This window comes from Ictalurus furcatus, chromosome 15, assembly GCF_023375685.1.
Source record: "Ictalurus furcatus strain D&B chromosome 15, Billie_1.0, whole genome shotgun sequence".
Lineage (NCBI taxonomy): Eukaryota > Metazoa > Chordata > Actinopteri > Siluriformes > Ictaluridae > Ictalurus > Ictalurus furcatus.
The window spans coordinates 25,801,768-25,821,707 of NC_071269.1; the positions used below are offsets into that span (position 1 = coordinate 25,801,768).

Below are 19,940 nucleotides of genomic sequence, written 5' to 3' on the forward strand. Positions count from 1 at the left end.
GCACAAAATCCTTTCAAGAAACCAGTTAAAGAAGATCTGAGAAGCTTTTAGAAGCCACATCTGTTCGGACCTCTGGAGCCCTGTTATCTCATTTTATTCAAATATTTCACCCTGGAGCGAGGAACAGTTCAGGAATCACCACGTTTACCACACACCAGTAATTCACCTACAGTCAGGTCAAAACTTACACACACACACACACACACACACACACACACAGAGAGAGAGAGAGAGAGAATTCACGTGTCGAAGCTTTCTTTAACCTTCGTTGAAGCTTCCCTCTGTGAGACGTGTACATCTTTAACTTCGACGTGAATGTGTGGATTTAGATGATGATTTTAAGTAAATACACACACGTGTTTTTTAATAAGACAAAAAACCCCCCCCCAAAAACGCAGCTTGTCGTGTTACCGAGAAACCGCAAAAGGAGCGTAAACCCCTCCGTCCCGGAGATGTCGGAAAACTTCAAGTTTACAGCAGTTACCTCTGACACTGGAGACTCCTTCCCTAAAGGTTAACCAGGAAAACAACGTTTTAATCCGTTTATCAGTGGAGCGTGATAAGGTCCCTGTGAACGATCTGTCGCTATAGAAACGATAACGTATTAGAACGAGCGCATTGATATAAAGTTTTCTACTTTATAAAAAGATTAATCAGCACCTTCTGACCAATCAGAATGCAGAATTCAGAAATTAACAGCGAAATTAAAGCTGTAATGAATCTTCGTGAATCAATTGAATCGAATCTCGAGCAGTTCGATTCATTAAACCGGAATCACCTTTCAGGAGTCGATTCCGTTTGAAAGAGTCGGTGAAGTGACTCGGAGTGAGCACTGCGTGCGCGCGCGCGTGTGTGTGTGTGTGTGCGTGCGTGTGTGTGTGTGTGTGTGTGCGTGTTAGAGATTAGAGATCTCTGCTCACTGCTCTGGTCTCAGAGCCTCTTCTGCGTCAGTGCTCAGAGAAACGCACAGATTCAGAAGTGAATCAACACTGAACACACTCAGGTAAGTTTGTAGTTCAGGTTGTTTGGTGAGTTTAAATGGCTTACGAGTCAGTATTTAGTGCTGTTTTGTGATCTGAAAAGTAGCAATGAGACGCTACCTGCAAAAATCAGCGCGATCCACTGGATCCAAAAAGATCTGAACTGCGATATTTCCAATGTGTCGAGATTCATTTAATCCACACGACTCGATTATATCCAGCAGCCTAAAGAAATACAGACTGTTTCTGTATTATTTCTAATAACATAAAGAACAGCTTTACACTGTATCATGATTTTCTTTTCTTTCTTTTAAGATGAGTGATTATTAGTAATATTATTAGTGATTATTATTATAATGAATAACTGAATGCAGAGACACAAATATGTCAGTAATGTGAATCAATAAGACTTTATCAGTGAGTCATGTTTACACAAGCTTCATAGATTAAACATTGATCTGAACTGTTAGAGTGATGTTAAAAGGAATTATTTAAACAAAAGTACGATCCTATTTTAACTTAAACAGTTTAAATTGACGCTTAAGGATTTAAACCTTCGCTTTTATGCATAAAATCCCTTGCAAAAACCTCAACACGGTACTGTGGGCAGGTTTTAGGAACATACAAAGAAATGCTGTAGAGCAACGATGCCTTTAAAAAAAAAAAAAAAGTATATAAAATTAATAAACAGAAATAACTATGTATAAGAAATGATTATCTATAAGTTTGTACTAGAGAAAGACTTTTAGCGAGTACTGTATACGTATGTACTGTATATATCTTCTTCACATCCTTCACGTCATTGCACTTTCACCTCCTTCTCTCACGTGTAGTGTTTTTATTTCTCACGTGTGATCACATATCGTCCACGTTACGTCCGGGGCCCGTGTTGGCACGCTTTTTCACGTGATCGCATACAGTATTACTCACGTGATTACACACGAAGAACATACGATCACGTTTATGCCGAAGCGGCGTAAGCGGTCGAATTCGGTTTGATTTTCGGTTCATTTCTTTAAACGTCTGGTCTGAACAGACACCTCAAGTCTAAAGAGTGTTTTTTTTTTTTTTTTCACAATAATTTGTGAAACAACAGTTCATACAATAATGTCATATCGTCACGGTATGTCGCTCGGCCCGCGCTGAGCGCGTGCGGACCGAGCGGCGTTTGCGTGGTTAATTGGTACATCGGTGAAACACACAGCTGATCAAATATCAAACTCTACAAAAGTGAACGTACTTTAGTTCATCGGCGATCTGATTTATTCCACTTTAATGAATTCGGTTAAATCCGGTGACGTGATTCTGTTTAACACGTTTCTACGGCGTAGACGTCCGCCTCCTCTCGTTCGTCTGTCTTGTTTGTCAAACAAAAGTTTGCACGCCCTAAAGACGAACGTAGGCCGTCGAGTTTACACCAGCAGGACATTGATTTAGTGTGTTGGGTTTCATACACGTTCCTTCATCCTTCAATATCACACGCGGTGGTTACGTCGGGACACGCTAATAGTGAAAATAGTTATAAATCATATAAATAAATCACTATAATACGTGTCTTTTCTTTCGTCCGTTCAGTTCACTTCATTAGAATTAGCTAAGCTTGGTTAGTTAGCATCATAGCGCTTATTGTAGCATTATAGCCTTTACTAGTTGAGCGCACTCATGCGGTTAGCATCATGGCCTTTATTAGCCGATCTGTTCAAATAGCACCGTAGCTTTTATTAGCTCGACTCGTTTAGGTAACATCTCAGCTGTGTTTGATTGAATGTACAGTTAATATGGGTGAAAATCAAAACAAAGCAATTTAAATAATATAAAAAGCCTGGAGCGTTGCTGTCTCACAGCTCTGGGGTGTGTGTGTGTGTGTGTGTGTGTCTGGTTTAAGCGTAAAGCTATTAGCACCCCTGATTGATTCAGGAGAAATAAATGTGTCAATTTGAATAATTTTAGTTAAATATGATCACCGTCACTGACTAATGTGACCCAATAAAAGTTTAATATAAAACATGAAATCAGATATTATCGTGTGTGTGTGTGTGTGTGTGTGTGTGTGTGTGTGTGTGTGCGGTGACGTTGGAGGCTGTAACCCGGAGCCCGAGGGCGAGTTTTAGCACGTTTCCCTAACACACACACGCACACACACTTTCACACGAGCACGTTGTCATCTAGTGAAATTACAAGACAGAGCGAGGTGACCTTTGACCTCTGCAGCACCTCCAGCACATGTTTCTGTCAGTGATTTAACACGCCGTTACCCGGAGAACCTGCAGAACCTTTTCCAGGACGCAGTGTTCATTGTGACGTACGATTCATTACAAACCTGTTCATCTGAATTGAAACTTTATTATCTGCTTATTATCATTTAACAGATCCGTATTAAACTCAGCGTAGAATTATTGGCACCCTTCTAAAAAATGGCCACCAAATTTCACACAGTAATGAAACTTTTACTCCGACAACAGCCCTGTATATACGAAGTCTCGTGTTCCGCTGTTCTAGAAAACGAATCCGCACCTTCTGACCGATCACAATCCCGAGTTCAGCATCAGCGTGGGGTAATATCAGTGTGTTGTGTATGTTATAGTAACAACGCACGCGTTTTCTTCTGATCGCAGGTCAGCGGCGTTCGGAGCAGAAAGGAGCGTCTGCGACGTGTTAACCTCGAACTGAAAGAATGAACGAGCGAGTCCGGGTGAAATGGACCGTCATCGCGTGCGTTCTCGTACGTCTCCACACGTGTCTCGGGCAGAAAAAGTGCATCGGAGTGGACTGTCCACGTCTGGACAGCTGCATTGAGGAGGTCCTGGAGAGCGGAGCGTGCTGTGCCACGTGTTTACAGCGAGGGTGCACGTGTGAAGGGTATCAGTATTATGACTGCATCAGCGCCGGGTTTAAAAACGGGAAGGTTCCTGAAGGAAAGTCGTACCTGGTGGACTCGGGCAGTACGGAGTGTTCGTGTCCGGCGGGCGGAGGAAGGATAAGTTGTCGCTTCATCCTGTGTCCTGACGTTGCTCCTCACTGCATCGAGATGTCCGACTCCACCGAGGCGTGTCCTCACTGCCTGCGCCTCGGCTGCGTCTACGGAAACCAGAAATACGAAGCGGGTCACTCGTTCAAAATGGATCTGTGTCAGGTCTGTCACTGTCCCAACGACGGTGGTGACCTCATGTGCTCGGTCATTCCTGATTGCTCCTCAGAAACGGACAAGAACCCTGATGTAAAGGAGAATGACCTTCAGATCTCCAAACATGACAATCCCGGAGATTTCCCCAGCGAAGATAACGAATCTCCCAGTAACTCGGTCCCGATTTACACCGGCAGCACGTCGGAGATTGAAGAGACTGAAGACTACGACTATTTCCCAGAAGCAACCGCAACTCCAGATGCTTCCGTGCCGTCTCCTGGAGCTCCTCAAGGTCAAAATCCACACGATGTCCTACGTGAAGACACCAGGAAGGAGCTTAGAGAGACACTGGGCACGTATGACGCCGAATCTAGAGAAGAAGGAACCGAGGACTCGCTAAACATTACTACTATTAAGACAGATTCAGGATCTTCTGAAATCTTATCATCTCAGACGGAAACCGCCGTCAGACAGACCCAGGTTCCTCCGAGAGAAACCACACCCGGTAACACATTTGGTATCAGGAGAACCGAGAAAAACCCTGACGATCACCGGAACCTTCATCACACGATCCCGAAAGTCAACACTGTCCCTAACCCGCAGTTCATCTCCACCACCTCACCACCAGTGAACGTGAGGGAACATGAAGCTGGCAGGCGGCCTCAAACGCTGGGCAGATACCAGCAGGAGAGAAACGACCTCCATCTAACGTCCGACAACCAGAGAGGTGAGTGAAGCGAGTCCGACTTTTAATATGAAAAAATTCTGAAAAAGCGGCCTATCACATGATGGCTGATTCCATCTTCAGCTGAGCTGTATGAGATACAGAGAAGGGGATTGTGGGTAAAAATAACTCGCAGAAGAGCCGAGATGCATTCCTCTGATACCATGCCTAAATGTGGAGCAGATCTGCAGTGCTGTGTAAGATGGGTGAATCGATTCATTTCGTGATTCGTTGGTTTTTTGAATCAAAAATTAAAATGATTCGATTCAATTCAACACACGAAAGAGCGAAGTTACAGCTTCACCTCTGACTGTTGCAAAGCACTGACACTGGAGACTCCTTCCATCCATGGTAAGAACGTCACCATAGAAACGATTACATTTTCGTTTCTGTTTATTCATTAAGCAGACGCTTTTATCCAAAGCGATTAGAAATGAGGAGAACAGCAGAAGGTTTTTATAACGTAACCGAACGAAGCGAATGGAAGCAGCATGAGGAGCTGTGTGTGTATGTGGAGGAGTAATGCAGGCCAGAGCTCCACGTGAACATGAGGTTTCCTTTTAATTCCACTTGTACAGGATCACAGAACTTCCCCGAGTTCCAACATCTGATGCAGCTCATCAGAACCTCCCTAATTCTCCTTCGTTACAGCAGCAAGCACGTGAAGTTTGGCTTCACCGCGGTTCAGATGTGCAGATCTTCTCTGCTCTACTCCGTAATGCTGGAATCATGAAGCTCCGAAAAATGTGGATAAAGGAACAGAAATCCAGGATGAACTTCCTGCTTCATGCTCTCAGTGTCAGTGTCACACGTTTAACAGGAAGTTAATACAAACTCCGTCTGATACTGTCCCACCCTCCCTCTGTCTCACTCTGTCTGTCTCACTCTGTCCCACCCTCCTTCTGTCTCACTCTGTCTGATACTGTCCCACCCTCCCTCTGTCTCACTCTGTCTGTCTCACTCTGTCTGATACTGTCCCACCCTCCCTCTGTCTCACTCTATCTCACTCTGTCTGATACTGTCCCACCCTCCCTCTGTCTCACTCTATCTGTCTCACTCTGTCTGATACTGTCCCACCCTCCCTCTGTCTCACTCTATCTGTCTCACTCTGTCCCACCCTCCTTCTGTCTCACTCTGTCTGATACTGTCCCACCCTCCCTCTGTCTCACTCTATCTGTCTCACTCTGTCCCACCCTCCTTCTGTCTCACTCTGTCTGATACTGTCCCACCCTCCCTCTGTCTCACTCTGTCTGTCTCACTCTGTCTGATACTGTCCCACCCTCCCTCTGTCTCACTCTGTCTGTCTCACTCTGTCTGATACTGTCCCACCCTCCCTCTGTCTCACTCTATCTGTCTCACTCTGTCTGATACTGTCCCACCCTCCCTCTGTCTCACTCTATCTGTCTCACTCTGTCCCACCCTCCTTCTGTCTCACTCTGTCTGATACTGTCCCACCCTCCCTCTGTCTCACTCTATCTGTCTCACTCTGTCTGATACTGTCCCACCCTCCCTCTGTCTCACTCTATCTGTCTCACTCTGTCTGATACTGTCCCACCCTCCCTCTGTCTCACTCTGTCTGTCTCACTCTGTCTGATACTGTCCCACCCTCCCTCTGTCTCACTCTATCTGTCTGATACTGTCCCACCCTCCCTCTGTCTCACTCTATCTGTCTGATACTGTCCCACCCTCCCTCTGTCTCACTCTATCTGTCACACTCTGTCTGATACTGTCCCACCCTCTCTCTGTCTCACTCTATCTGTCTCACTCTGTCTGATACTGTCCCACCTTCCCTCTGTCTCACTCTATCTGTCTCACTCTGTCTGATACTGTCCCACCCTCCCTCTGTCTCACTCTATCTGTCTCACTCTGTCTGATACTGTCCCACCCTCCCTCTGTCTCACTCTGTCTGTTTCACTCTGTCTGATACTGTCCCACCCTCCCTCTGTCTCACTCTATCTGTCTCACTCTGTCTGATACTGTCCCACCTTCCCTCTGTCTCACTCTATCTGTCTCACTCTGTCTGATACTGTCCCACCCTCCCTCTGTCTCACTCTATCTGTCTCACTCTGTCTGATACTGTCCCACCCTCCCTCTGTCTCACTCTGTCTGTCTCCCTCTGTCTGTCTGTCTGACTCTGACTGTCTCACTCTGTCTGATACTGTCCCACCCTCCCTCTGTCTCACTCTGTCTGTCTCCCTCTGTCTGTCTGTCTGACTCTGACTGTATCACTCTGTCTGTCTCTGTCTGTCTCACTCTGTCTGCCTCACTCTGTCTGTCTCCCTCTGTCTGTCTGTCTGACTCTGTCTGTCTCACTCTGTCTGCCTCACTCTGTCTGTCTCCCTCTGTCTGTCTGTCTGACTCTGACTGTATCACTCTGTCTGTCTCTGTCTGTCTCACTCTGTCTGTCTTGCTCGGACTGTCTCCCTCTGTCTGTCTCCCTCTGTCTGTCTCACTCTGTCTTTCTCCCTCTGTCTGTCTCACTGACTCTGTCTCCCTCTGTCTCACTGACTCTGTCTCAGTCTGTTTGTCTCACTCTGTCTCACTCACTCTTTCTCCCTCTGTCTGTCTCCCTCTGTCTGTCTCACTGACTCTGTCTCCCTCTGTCTCACTCACTCTGTCTCAGTCTGTCTGTCTCACTCTGTCTCACTCTTTCTCCCTCTGTGTGTCTCCCTCTGTGTGTCTCACCAGTCAGAATGTGGAATTAAGCGGCGCTGCAGTTAAACTGTATTTCTACAGCAGTAGGATTTGTGCTATAAATCAGAAGGAGTTGAGTTTTAGAGAACTCTGCTGTAGGGTTTTTATGGTGGAGTATATATTTTGGGAGCTGACGTGCAGCCGGATGCTGAGTTTCTCTCCAGCACGGTGACGCTGTTCAGACCTGCTCCAACATCTGGAGTTAATAGGAATGCGTGACATTTCCTCGCAGAATCCGTGCTGATGGTGGTGTGTGGTGTGTGAGTGTGTCGGCCTCGAGGCAGGGCTTCGGCTCAAACGGAGTTTTACTCACCACGCTTTATTTACGGCCGTGATGTGGTTTAGCGGAGTGACGGGGAGGACCGCGGATCCCTCGCCGTAATCATGACGGAGTGATGACACGCGCACGTCCGCAGCACAGGACATTTCAGCACTCATTTATTGCACTCAATAACATGAATACATTCATTCGTAAACATTTACGCATTTACACGAGAAACGTGCAGCTCATGAAAATGCAGACTTCATTTATTTATTTTATAACAGGCAAACCAAGCAAAGAAAACGAGCACAATAAGAGCGACGCATTAAACACACAACCGACAATGTAAATTCCTGTGGATTTCTGTAAGGATTATTCCAAAACAGATCCACAAATGAATAAGATGAGTAGGATTAGCCGTCCCGTCAGGACAGAAGTAAGAGTGTGTGTCTGTGGTAGCTGAAGCGCTGCAGTGGCCGAGCTGCACTAGTGGAAGGTTTGAAAGAAATTTGTACCAGACCAAAACGGTGTAGAGTAGCGTAAATGTAAAAAAGGGGTGGAGTTATGCTGTGCTTCACTGAAATTGGACTTTCAGGAGCTTCATTTTGTCTCTGAAAATAAATAAATAAATAAATAAATAAATAAATAAATGTAGATGTTACACAGCAGTGATATCTCAGCATGTCTTAAATATCGGCAGGTTCGCCTATTCATTAGATTGCTTTTTGATAAGTATAACATTACTAATCGTATTTCTAGATATTTTTTACTCGTTACAAACTCGTCTTATTCTAGATACTTTAAAAAAAAAAACACAAAAATTCATAAAAGAGCAAAATGATCTGCTGTTTTAAGCTTGAAATCGTTTAGGAATATGCTTCAAGGTCAGTATGCTTCAGTGTTTGTTATATAATAATCTTATAATGAGAAATGTTATAGAAATATAGAACTGTATTGAAGATCCCGTCGTTCTTCACGTGATCAGAGGGCGTTTTTTGGGTTTTGCGGTCTGAGTTTTTTTTGTTGTAAAAGTCGGTTAGAAAAGTGCAGCCGTGCGAGGACGGGTTCTGCCTCCGTCAGCGTTTTTTTCATTTCTTTTTTTTTTTTTTCGGACAGATCGGTCCAGTTCGAGTTCACTGGTCAGGGTCAGTGAGTAAATGGAAGAGTTACAGAGTGATGACATCCTGTGGAGCAGGAAAAGGCATTAGCGATAATCTCCATGAGTAATGACTCCGTGCCGAGGCCCGTAGGGTCGTCGCCGCTTGTTTAGACTCGGACGCGCTTTCTCACAGGCGAAGTAAGAAAAGGAGAAATATCCGAAGCTGTAGTGAATGCTTTGCTGATTAAATGAGAAGATCAGAGAGAGAAAGAGAGAGAGAGAGAGAGAGAGAGTGCAGTGTGATACTCGTGCTACCTTTTAATACCAATCTTGTTTTTTCACATTTTGAAACCCCCTGGTTAGTGATGAGCGATGTGAAGTGTGTGTTGGAGGTACCAGGCGGTGATAAACGAGCGCGCTGTGTTTTAGCATTGCCTCATCGCTAGCTATGACGTTATCCCTTCTCCTAAAAAGCCCCAGGAACAAGAAAATGACCTAATGTTCGCCTCCTTTCAGCCTCCACTCCTCTGTGAAGGGCGGCACGGGCGTCCATGAACGCACACATGATTGAAAATGAGATTTTTTTTTACAAAAATTGTGAAATGAATGGACATGACTGTTATCTGTAGCGTAGAAATAAAACAAGGCGGGGAAAAAAAGAGAAACGGAAACGAAAGCTGAACATGACATCACTGTGAGGTGCTTCCCGAAAACCTGGGTATTTATAGAAACTTTCTGCTGACTCGCCTTCTGGAGAGAGAGAAAAAACACGGAGCGGTTAGCTTACAGTGGTGTGAGAAAGTATTTGCCCCCCCCCCCTCTAATTTCCTAAATTTTTGCATAATAAATGCTTTCAGATCCTTAAACAGAATGTAATATACGACGAAGAGAACGTGACGGGATTTAAACGATTGTTTCCTTCGTGGAAAGGAAGAACCTTATGCAGTACGTATATCACCCGTGTGAAAAAGTAATCCCCCCCCCCCCTTAAACTCAATAGCTGGTTGTGGCACGTTCAGCTGCGATGAGTGCAAATGACACTAAAGTGTCCTCTAGAGACCAGTGAAGGTTCTACAAAGAGCCCTATAATAGTTCCAAGTGGAACTCCCTTAAAAACACAGAACTGCGAGCCATATGAAGAAACCTTCAAAATGTGTACACGCTTCTTCTTCAGTTTGTCTCCCGTGTTGAACCATACAGACTGCAGACCCATCAGAGAAGGTTCTGAGTAGAAACCCTTCAAAAAGTTAGAACTTCTTAAAAATGCAAAGAACCTCTAAAGAACCTGCTAAAAGGTTCTCCTCGATTTTTTTACTTTATTCATCTCAATGTTCTCGTAATCAAAAACCCTAAACGTCCATGAGTTTGTTCCTCTATGTAGAACCTTAGAACCAAGAGTTGGCCTTTCAGGCAGGGTTCCCATTAAGACCCCGGTAGGGAGTGGAGAACCCTTATCTACCCAAAGTATCCATAAGTAACCTTTTCTAAGACTGTATTTGGAGCCTCATCTGCTGTAATTCCACTGTCTGGAGTTGACAGGACGTGGACGGGTTCTGCTTTTATAGTCTTGGTTCCTCTCCGGGTTTCCTCTTCATGTTCTTAAAGTTCTTTCTTGCCACTGTGACCTTTGGCTCATTTATTAATTCCTGGAAAGCTGCTTTGTTTCCTAATGAGTGTTGTTAAACTCTGAAACTCTGAGAGTGACATTCCTCACTCTGAGAACCGCACACGGTTCTGATTAGATCCGCTGAATCATTTATAGACCACTGAAAAATCAGAACCTTTAAGGTCTCACCGGTGGAACTGTGTGTCTTCAAAAACACGACAGCAAAGGTTTCAGACAGGGTTTCAAGTAGAAACTGTTTTTGGAAGCCAGGAATCCTTACTTATCCAATGAACCCTTAGAGAACCCTTAAAGAACTCTTTGTTCTAAGACTGTGTGTGTGTGTGTGTGTGTGTGTGTGTGTGTTAACCGGGAACAACCTCCAAATTATTCACCTTAATTTTGAGAACCTGTCAGGCTTTTACCATTCAGCTTCCTGGTACTTGGTACACGCTGTGAGGGTTCTTTAGAAGTTTGTTGGATAATAAAGAGTTCTCTGTCTCTAAAATGGTTCCACTTGCCCTTTCTGATACACAGACACGCTCTCGTAGAAAACTTTAAGGGAAATTTGCCCAATGGGAAAACACTGAAGAACCCTGAAAGTGCATTATAATAGAGATGTAGTGCGTATACTCAATTAATTTAAAGCCCTGAAGGTTTCTTCAAGGGTTCCTCGGATATTTAAGTGTTTTTAGCTTCCTTAAAGGGTTCTACCCTGTGTCGGAATCTTTTCTGATAGGAAAGCCCAGTTGTTGGGTTGTACATTGAATCATTAAAGGTTCTCCAAAGGGACAGTCGTTGGGTTCTACGTAAAAGTATTAAGAATGTACTCACTCAGAAATAAAGGTTCCGTCCAGCACCCGAATGGTTCTTTGGTTTGTCCTTTGGTGGGAACTTTCAGCGTTTGTTCTAGAACCCTAGTGCAGAGTTTTAGTTCCCGTTCAGAAAAGATTCTGAGTAGTGTAAACTTTAAAAGATTCTATCTGTAAATGGTAATTATTCAGTTTATTTTTTTTATTATTTGTTATTTTATGTATTATTTAAGTATTTAAATATATAATATGTTTTTTAGAAACATTTGTAAAACATGTATTTAGTGTTTTTAAAGCTGTATAAATTCGGTAAAGTGAATTACGGTGTGAACAGAGCTGAATAAACTGGATTCATTGCTCGGAATGTAAGCCATGTACTGTGTCGCTCGGTCATAAACGCATTAGAACCAGCTTACGGATGCCGGAGCGTTCGTTTAAACAGGGACGTAGAGGAGAGGGGTACCCCGTGAAGAGCGCTGCCACGTTGAGTGTGTGTGTGTGTGTGTGTGTGTGTGTGTGTTCACTACGCTGACGGTTTTCCGTCCTCTGTTCTTCACGTAGAACCTTATCAGCGGGTCCACAACACCACACACGGTCACTCTCACTTCCTCCCTTTGTTCCGGGCTCGGTGGGGAACATTGTTGGCATCACGGAACGTTATTTTAGCGGCATTAACGTTGAACATCAGTGGCGTATGATCCTGAGGTCACCGAGGTCATTCAGTTTAACCGTCTGTGAAGGACCCTAACAAGCTGACCGTCCTCGACGCGTGTAGACTGTACTCAGATCGTTAATGCCGTTTAAAATGGACGTAAATAATTAAATCCACGTCACCCGAGGACGATTTAGTGTGGTTTACTGACCAGGAATCAGACCGGCGCTGCGGTAGTGAGCGCGCTCGAGCCGTACGTCTCGCCCATTTCAGTGTAAATGTGTTGAAATGTCAGTATATTCTCATGTTTATATGCTTATATATTATGCAAATATGGCAGTACAATTAATGCAATAAAAAAATAAAGTTTGATATTTTATTGTTAATTTTTTTAAAATCGGTGTTTAAAAACCGTACGTTACTTCACTTTGTTTAACGTTTTATACACGGAATATAGAGAAGACGGGAACTAGATATTTAACATATTTTTGTAAAATGTCGTAAAAAAAATAGAAACACAGAATGGAATAATACGGTATATATATATATGTGTGTGTGTGTGTGTGTGTATATATATATATATAAGATGTATTACAGTATTTAATGTTTTTGTTTCTGATTCGGTTCTGTCTCCGATCTCCGTCTTTTAATTCTTTGGGATCGCATGAGTAAATGGAGGGCGGTCCCTCATTTGCATATTCATGTATTTTTATAGACACTGGCACTTTCAGTGAGGACGGAGGTGTAAAGATATTCATCTATTATTAGTAGTAGTATTAACATGTGCATGAACTCTAATATTACTGTTGTGTGTGTGTGTGTGTGTGTGTGTGTGTGTGTCCAGTCACTTCCAGGGAGCTTAGCATGTGCTGTGTAGCTGGTGAGAATTGGGCCTCTGCTCACGGCCACTGCAACAACATGGTTCCCGTGACGTCGGAACCGGGTTCTACCTGCTGGTAACTCTTACCTGTATTTATTCACTGTCAAGTTAGTGTTTGCGACAGTGTTTACTGTTGTCATGGAAACACATTTGTGATCCACGAAACATTTAACCCGAAAAGCGTAAACTCCTCCGTCCCGAAGATGTTGAAAATGTAAAGTTACAGCTTTACCTCTGACTGTTACATACACAGCGCTGACACTGGAGACTCCTTCCGTACACGTTAATACACACACAGTTCAAATACACACCGTTCTCGCGTATTTCTGCCGACAGAAACGTCCCTGTGAACGAGCCGTTACTATAGAAACCATAACGTGTCATAACGAGCGCGTTAATATAGACCTGCGTTACGGTCAGAGCCGCTGTTCGAGAGGACGGATCGATCAGGATATCCGGTGATTGTGATGTTGAATGCGGTGTTGGTTGTGTGTGGTCGTGTTTCAGGTCGGTTCAGAGGCAGTGCTGTTCGAGTTCACTGAGAGAGACCCGGTGTTTGTCTGGAACGAACACAGCGAGACGGGGGCGTGACTGTGGAGCTGACGACGCGGATGTCTGCGACTCGTACACGGTAAAGTAACGGGACTCGGGTTCTTTGAGCCGTCGCAGGAATCCTCTGTGAGCCTGGACGGCAGCGTGATTAGAGAGAGTTCTAGTTAAAGTACTGTAAGAGTGAGCAGAACATCACGCGATCGTCCTGCTCCAGTTCTCTGAAGCCGGATCCTGGATCGAGCGTCGCGTCACTGTAGAGTCACGTCACTTTTTTTTCGAGGTGAGCGAAAGAGTTTTCAACACGTGGCTTAACTGGACTCACAGGATGTCTTTGGCCCGCGTCTGCACACTCGTCCGTGCACAGGACCGCAGTCTCCTTCGTGTCCTCGGACTGGGCCGTGCGCGATGGAAAAGCGTCAGTCGGTCCAGCGAGAGGATCTGCGCCAGACGTTTTCTGTCCTCCTCACCGTTTCCAAGCGACTGCATTCCACACGATTTGGCTTTAAGCGGCTCGTGTTGCGAGTGGAAATAAACTGGTTTCACACCTACGCCAAACGACCAAGCGATGAATAAAGATGTATACTTGCCAAAAATTGCGCTTTTTAAATCATTATTAAAAGTAGAAGTGAGTCAAAATGGTACTCGAAGTGAAAAGAAATGATTTTCCTTTAAATGTTTTGAAGGATTTAAAACTCAAATTAGAGGCTAGGTGACGTTTTTTCCTCCCTAACATTAGCAAATTCGGATCAAATGTCGAGAAGGTTAAGTTTAGCGGTGAGCTTGTGGGAGGAGTTATGGGAGGAGTTATGGGCGGGGTTATGGGGTGTGGTTAGTATTTGCGCCTTCTCACAATTTCATTTGTATGAGATTTAAACAAAATCCTCGACTCCATCACCATTTTGTGTTTTTATCAGTTTGTACATCATGTTTTTTTCATGGAATCAGACTTTTATTATTATTATTATTATTATTATTATTATAATATAATAAATTAAATAAATAATTCAATATGATATCTAAATCGAATTAAATTATTTAATATTTGGTTGTGGACGTGATTCTATGCTATAAACATGGTTCATAAATAAAAATAAACACGCAGACTGAATTAGTCATGAGCAAAGGGGGAGAAAATAATTTTAAAAGATTTTTAAAAGATGTTTCAAAATGTAACGTTTCTCATGAAAATGTCCTTTTAAAAACCCTTATATAAAAACAAAAGAAATGATGCAGCAGGGGATTGTGGGTAATGTTTTGGTCTCTGTGTTCAGGAGTGCTGTAAGTGTTGTGCACTGGGTCTGCGTCTACGAGCACAGCGAGAGTCATGTGACCCTCCACAAGCTTTGGGTGAAACCTGTAGCCACGCCCTCCTGACCTGCTGTGAGGGGACGGGCACGGCCAATCACAGCACAGTCAGGGAGAGGACACACCCCCGAACCACCAGCCCACCCAGGAGAGGTATTTTATTTCACTTATACAATATATACTATCTGTCTATCTATCTGTCTGTCTGTCTGTCTGTCTTTCTATCTATTTATCTTTCTATCTGTCTGTCTATCTGTCTATATGTCTATCTATCTAACTGTCTATCTTTCTATCTATCTATCTATCTATCTATATATTTAGCTTTCTATCTATCTATCCATCTATCTATCTATCTATCTATCTATCTATCTATCTATCTATTTAGCTTTTTATCTATCTATCTATCTATTTATCTATCTATCTGTCTATCTGTCTGTCTATCTGTCTATATGTCTATCTATCTAACTGTCTATCTATCTATCTATCTATCTATCTATTTAGCTTTCTATCTATCTATCTATCTATCTATCTATCTATCTATCCATGTCTTTCTGTCTGTCTTTCTGTCTGTCTGTCTGTCTGTCTGTCTGTCTGTCTGTCGAACACTTTCCAGTGGTTTCTGCTACAGATCCACGTTGTTTCACGTGTTAATGGAACTGACCTGATGGTTTCCATTAAACATTTTTACGTAGCTTCAGTTCTATAGCAGTGATTTTAGCAGTGCCAGCGAGCTCTAAAGCTCCATCAGGCTGCGTCGGTGTTCTCTAAACCCGTTCCAGCGTCCCGAGACCCTTTTATTTCCTCCTGGAGCTCAGAGTGAAACTCCCCTGTAGGTGATCCTTCTGGAAGCGCTCGCCTTCCTGCCTGTTTGGGTCCAGGTTTGGAATCAGACGAAACTGGCTGTACTCTGTCACTCTGGTGCATGGTAAAGAGCGAGTGTGTGTTTGAGGGTGTGTGTTTTGAGGGTGTGTGTTTGAGGGTGTGCGTTTGAGGGTGTGTGTTTATGCACCAGGCATAGCGTTTTACATTTGGTTTTAATTTCCCTCCTGGATCAGAATCATAATAAAGAGAATTACAGAGCTGGAGAAGAATTATCCTGACTCACACTCACACACAGCTAACACTGTGACCGAGGACAGCACACCGCATACAATCTGTATGTGCTTCACTTTATTTTATACATATATATATATATATATATATATATATATATATATATACACCAAATCACAGGTTTATATCAATGTGCTCGTTCCAGTACATTATCGTTTCTATAGTAACAGCTCACTCAGAGGGACTCATAGGTAACATGAAAAGCGGCGTTTTTTTAAAAAAAAAAGAGAGAGAATAAAACACTTGGGGACGCGCTGCTATCGGAAAATAATCAACTTCAGGTTGAAAGCACTGATGGTTTCCATTAGACAGTTGAATGGTTTCTAATGGTTAAATCTCTAAAGATCCAAACAGTCAGTTTGTTATGTTGTTTCACTTCCTAATGGACCTGACCTAATGGTTTCCATTAAACAGTTCCATGGGTTTTATTGGGTTGAGACAAAGATCAGTATGTTTAGTTTATAATGTAATTTCATTTCCTAATGGATTTGATCTAATGGTTTCCATTAAGTGTTTTAATGTTTCCCTGTTCATTTTAAATGAAAGAAATTGTAATGGTTTCTAATGTGATCAGCTCGATATTTATATATATATATATATATATAAATAAGTTTGGCATCCTAATGGTTTCCATTAAACATTGTTGAGCATGTGACGATGTGTTTAGTTTCTGAAGGTGCAGAGCAGCAGGCGTTTTCTCTGGAAGAGGTGGAGGACACGGAGAACATGGTGGAGAAGGTGGAGGGTCTGGAGGATGTGGATGAGTGCCGTGTGTACGCCGGGCAGCTGTGTCATCATCAGTGTGTCAACACGCAGGGGTCGTACGTGTGTGTGTGTTTCCCTGGATTCATCCTGCAGCCGGACGGGATCCAGTGCCTGCAACAAGGTGAAGAGAGGAACGCTGTTAATGTGTGTGTGTGTGTGTGGGTGTGTGTGTGTGTGTGTGTGCAGGTTATTTATCTTCATTTCATGGTTTATTATGACTAGAGTTTCTCGTCTCCGATGTGCTTCACCCAAATAAAACATGCCGAAGTTTCCTGACGCGGCGCGCTGTACCGCCATGAATCCTCTCTGCTCGCTGCTCGAACCCGGGTTCTGAATGTGACTCGGGAGTGTGTGCAGCTCTCGAGGTAACGAGGCGTCGGGTTCGTATTTATGACCCGCAGCTCAGTGGCACGGTTCTGACGAAGGCCTCGACAAGCCGCTTTATTTACAAACGCAAAATAACCATTTGTGGGAGAAGTAAAACGCTTAAAAAACTTTTAAAAAAAAAAAAGAAAAACAGACTTTCACTATATTATGACGTGTACACCGCAGTCCGTTAATATCGGCACCCTCGGTGGTAAATATGAACCAAGAAGGCTGTGGAAAATTGTCTTTATTGTTTAAGCGTTCAAAAAATTCACAGAAATACTCTGCAACAAGGTGTGCAACAATTATTGGCACCCTTTTTAGTCGATACTTTGTGCTAGCTCGCTTTGCCAAGATAACAGCTCTGAGTCTTCTCCTATAACACCTGATGAGGTTGGAGAATACATGGCGAGGGATCTGAGAGCGTTCCTCCATACAGAATCTCTCCAGATCCTTCACATTTGGAGGTCCACGCTGGTGGACTCTCCTCTTCAGTTCACCCCACAGGGTTTCTATGGGGTTCAGGTCAGGGGACTGGGAGGGTCATGGCAGGACCTTGATTTTGTGGTCAGTAAACCGTTTCTGTGGTGATTTTGATGATGTTTTGGATCATTGTCCTGCTGGAAGATCCAACCACGGCCCGTTTGAAGCTTTCTGGCAGAGGCAGTCAGGATTTCATTTAATATCTGTTGATATTTGATCGAGTCCATGATGCCATGTATCCTAACAAAATGTCCAGATGTATTGATGTTTGATAACCATGAGAGTGCTAATATTAACGGAGGGCACTGTATGTGACAAATAAAGGCTTTTGTCTTCTTCTAGAAGTAAAGCCATGATTAATAAATTATTAAATTATTATCTTATCTTATGATGATGATGAAATCAACACCACTGAGTGGAGAGACGTTCATTTAGAGAGAATAGACTTGTCATACTCGTGTAGTAACACATGAACACATGAAATGATACATTTATATAGATATACATATATATATATATATATATATATATATATATATTTTTTTTTTTACAGTTTATTTTACAAAAAAAGCTTCCTACAGATTTATTTCAATAAAATCTTCTGCAAACGTTTGCAAATGTAATTTACAAAAAAATGGGGTTTTTTTTAGTTTTTTTTTTACTGTAGCTACGTTTTGAATTACACAGACTTCCGAAAACTATTTGAAAGCTGGTGAATAAACTGCCGGCGGCGTTTTCCGTCGACGTGCTCTGTACGCGTCTCGGCTCGGTGGCCGTGTGTGCGATGCTCAGTCCGTAATACTGCGACGTGATGCGGAACTCATCCTTGTAAACGCTCGCCAAGAAAAACGCTCGCTTCCCCTTTTTAAAGAGCCTTGTGGCGAGGCTTGGGTCTGCGCTGGACGTAAGTGTTATGTTTGTACGGCGTGAGAGCGGCTCCTCGGTGCAGCGCTGCTTTAAACGGGCGAGTCTGAACAGGAAAGCAAGGAAAAACACCTTCGCAGGAAATTATAGAGACGCTTCAAATACTGGAGCGATGCTGGAAAAACAAGCAGCTTTCTCCAGGTTTAACGGCGTTTCCGATCACAGCTGCCGACTGATTCCGACACACACACACACACACACACACACACACACACACACACGGCTGAGCGTTTCTGCCTCATGCTAGTTCTGGGAAGGAGACGATGTAATAACGTAATAAAGCATGACACACCACCGCTTTCTCCGATAATATTGATGTTTTCTTTCGCGTTATTGCGCTGTATGCTGCGGCGTCCCTCGTGGATCCCGTGTTCTTCTTATCGGAGATGTTTTTGTAGAACCATGCTAGTCAGTGATGGGAATGAGGACACAGGAGACGGGCTTCAGAGAGCGTGACGCTTTATTTGTATTTATTTGTATTTCAACACTCTTCTCAGTGCTCCTTGGCCAATTAAAGCGCTTTAATCGAAAAGGAACGCAAACACAAACGGCCTACGGGACGTTTCTGTTGTTTTCAGTCTCCTTAGCGGGTCTAAAGCCTTCCGCTGAAAGACGGAAAACGTTCTCGCTCTCCGCGCACAGACGCACCCGTTCCATCCAATCCCGCGACTCCTCCTCTCATCCACAGGCGGTGCTCGACCACGCCCCAGGTTCTTTTGAGGTACATCATTCAGAAGCTCAACATCTCATTTCAGTGTTTTTTTTTTTTTCTTCTTCCTGATACTCGACTCTACAGTGGGTGTAAAAAGTCTACACACCCCTTTTGTAACGGGGGGGGAGGAGACTGTGTTCAAAATGAACCAATCACATTCGATCTCATGTTGAAAAGTCATTACCATACAGCTGTCATCAGTGAAATTATTCCGATTAAAACCCGAAGGGTTCTGTAGGGGTTTCCTCACGTCTTCTTGGTGTCGTTCCGACCGCTGATGGACCGCAGAGATCTTACGGAGTCTGTACGGGATCTCAGCGTGGAAAGGAGTCGATCAGGGGAAGGGTGTATCAAAGAATTTCCAAAACATTAGATGTACGACGGAACACCGTGAAGGCCGTCATGAGCAAGTGGAGGAAAAACGCCGCAGTGACATCGCCGAGAACAGGACGTCCCTCCAAAATTTAGACGAAAACGTACCAGGGAGGCCGCCGAGAGATCTACAGCAGCATTAAAGGAGCTGCGGGAACATCCGACGAGTACGGATTGCTCTCTGCACGTGACGACAATCTCAAAAGATGTCGTCATGGCGATGAACGCCGGGCTGCTGCGCAAGCAGACGCCGTAAACTCACTCGTCATCTGATTAAAGGGATCTAGTGGAACATGACTATTATAAGAAACTCCTCAATAAGAACGTGACCTACAGGAGATACCTAGCGTTAGCTAGCTAGTTTCTTCACGTGTTTTCTGATCCACGGCAACGCAGATGTGTTTTTAACGTTCTGCTATTTATTTATTTATTTATGTATGTATTTATTTTCATCCCACGGCGCTGCTGAGTTCTGGACTGTGATTGGTCAGAAGGTGTTGATGAGTTGATGAGTATGC

At 43.7% G+C, this 19,940-nt stretch overlaps 1 protein-coding gene across 1 annotated transcript in view; it reads left to right on the plus strand.

Moving 5' to 3' along the window:
* Window positions 1-864: 864 nt before the first annotated feature.
* LOC128619236 (fibulin-2-like) overlaps window positions 865-19,940 on the plus strand; it is a 41,575-nt gene continuing 22,499 nt past the window's right edge. The window contains exons 1-6 of the mRNA XM_053643247.1: window positions 865-1,003; window positions 3,596-4,831; window positions 12,795-12,906; window positions 13,338-13,461; window positions 14,654-14,840; window positions 16,468-16,686. Of these exons, the coding sequence (XP_053499222.1) occupies window positions 3,655-4,831; window positions 12,795-12,906; window positions 13,338-13,461; window positions 14,654-14,840; window positions 16,468-16,686 (1,819 nt within the window). The 5' untranslated portion in view covers window positions 865-1,003; window positions 3,596-3,654. The remainder of the gene's footprint in view (window positions 1,004-3,595; window positions 4,832-12,794; window positions 12,907-13,337; window positions 13,462-14,653; window positions 14,841-16,467; window positions 16,687-19,940) is intronic.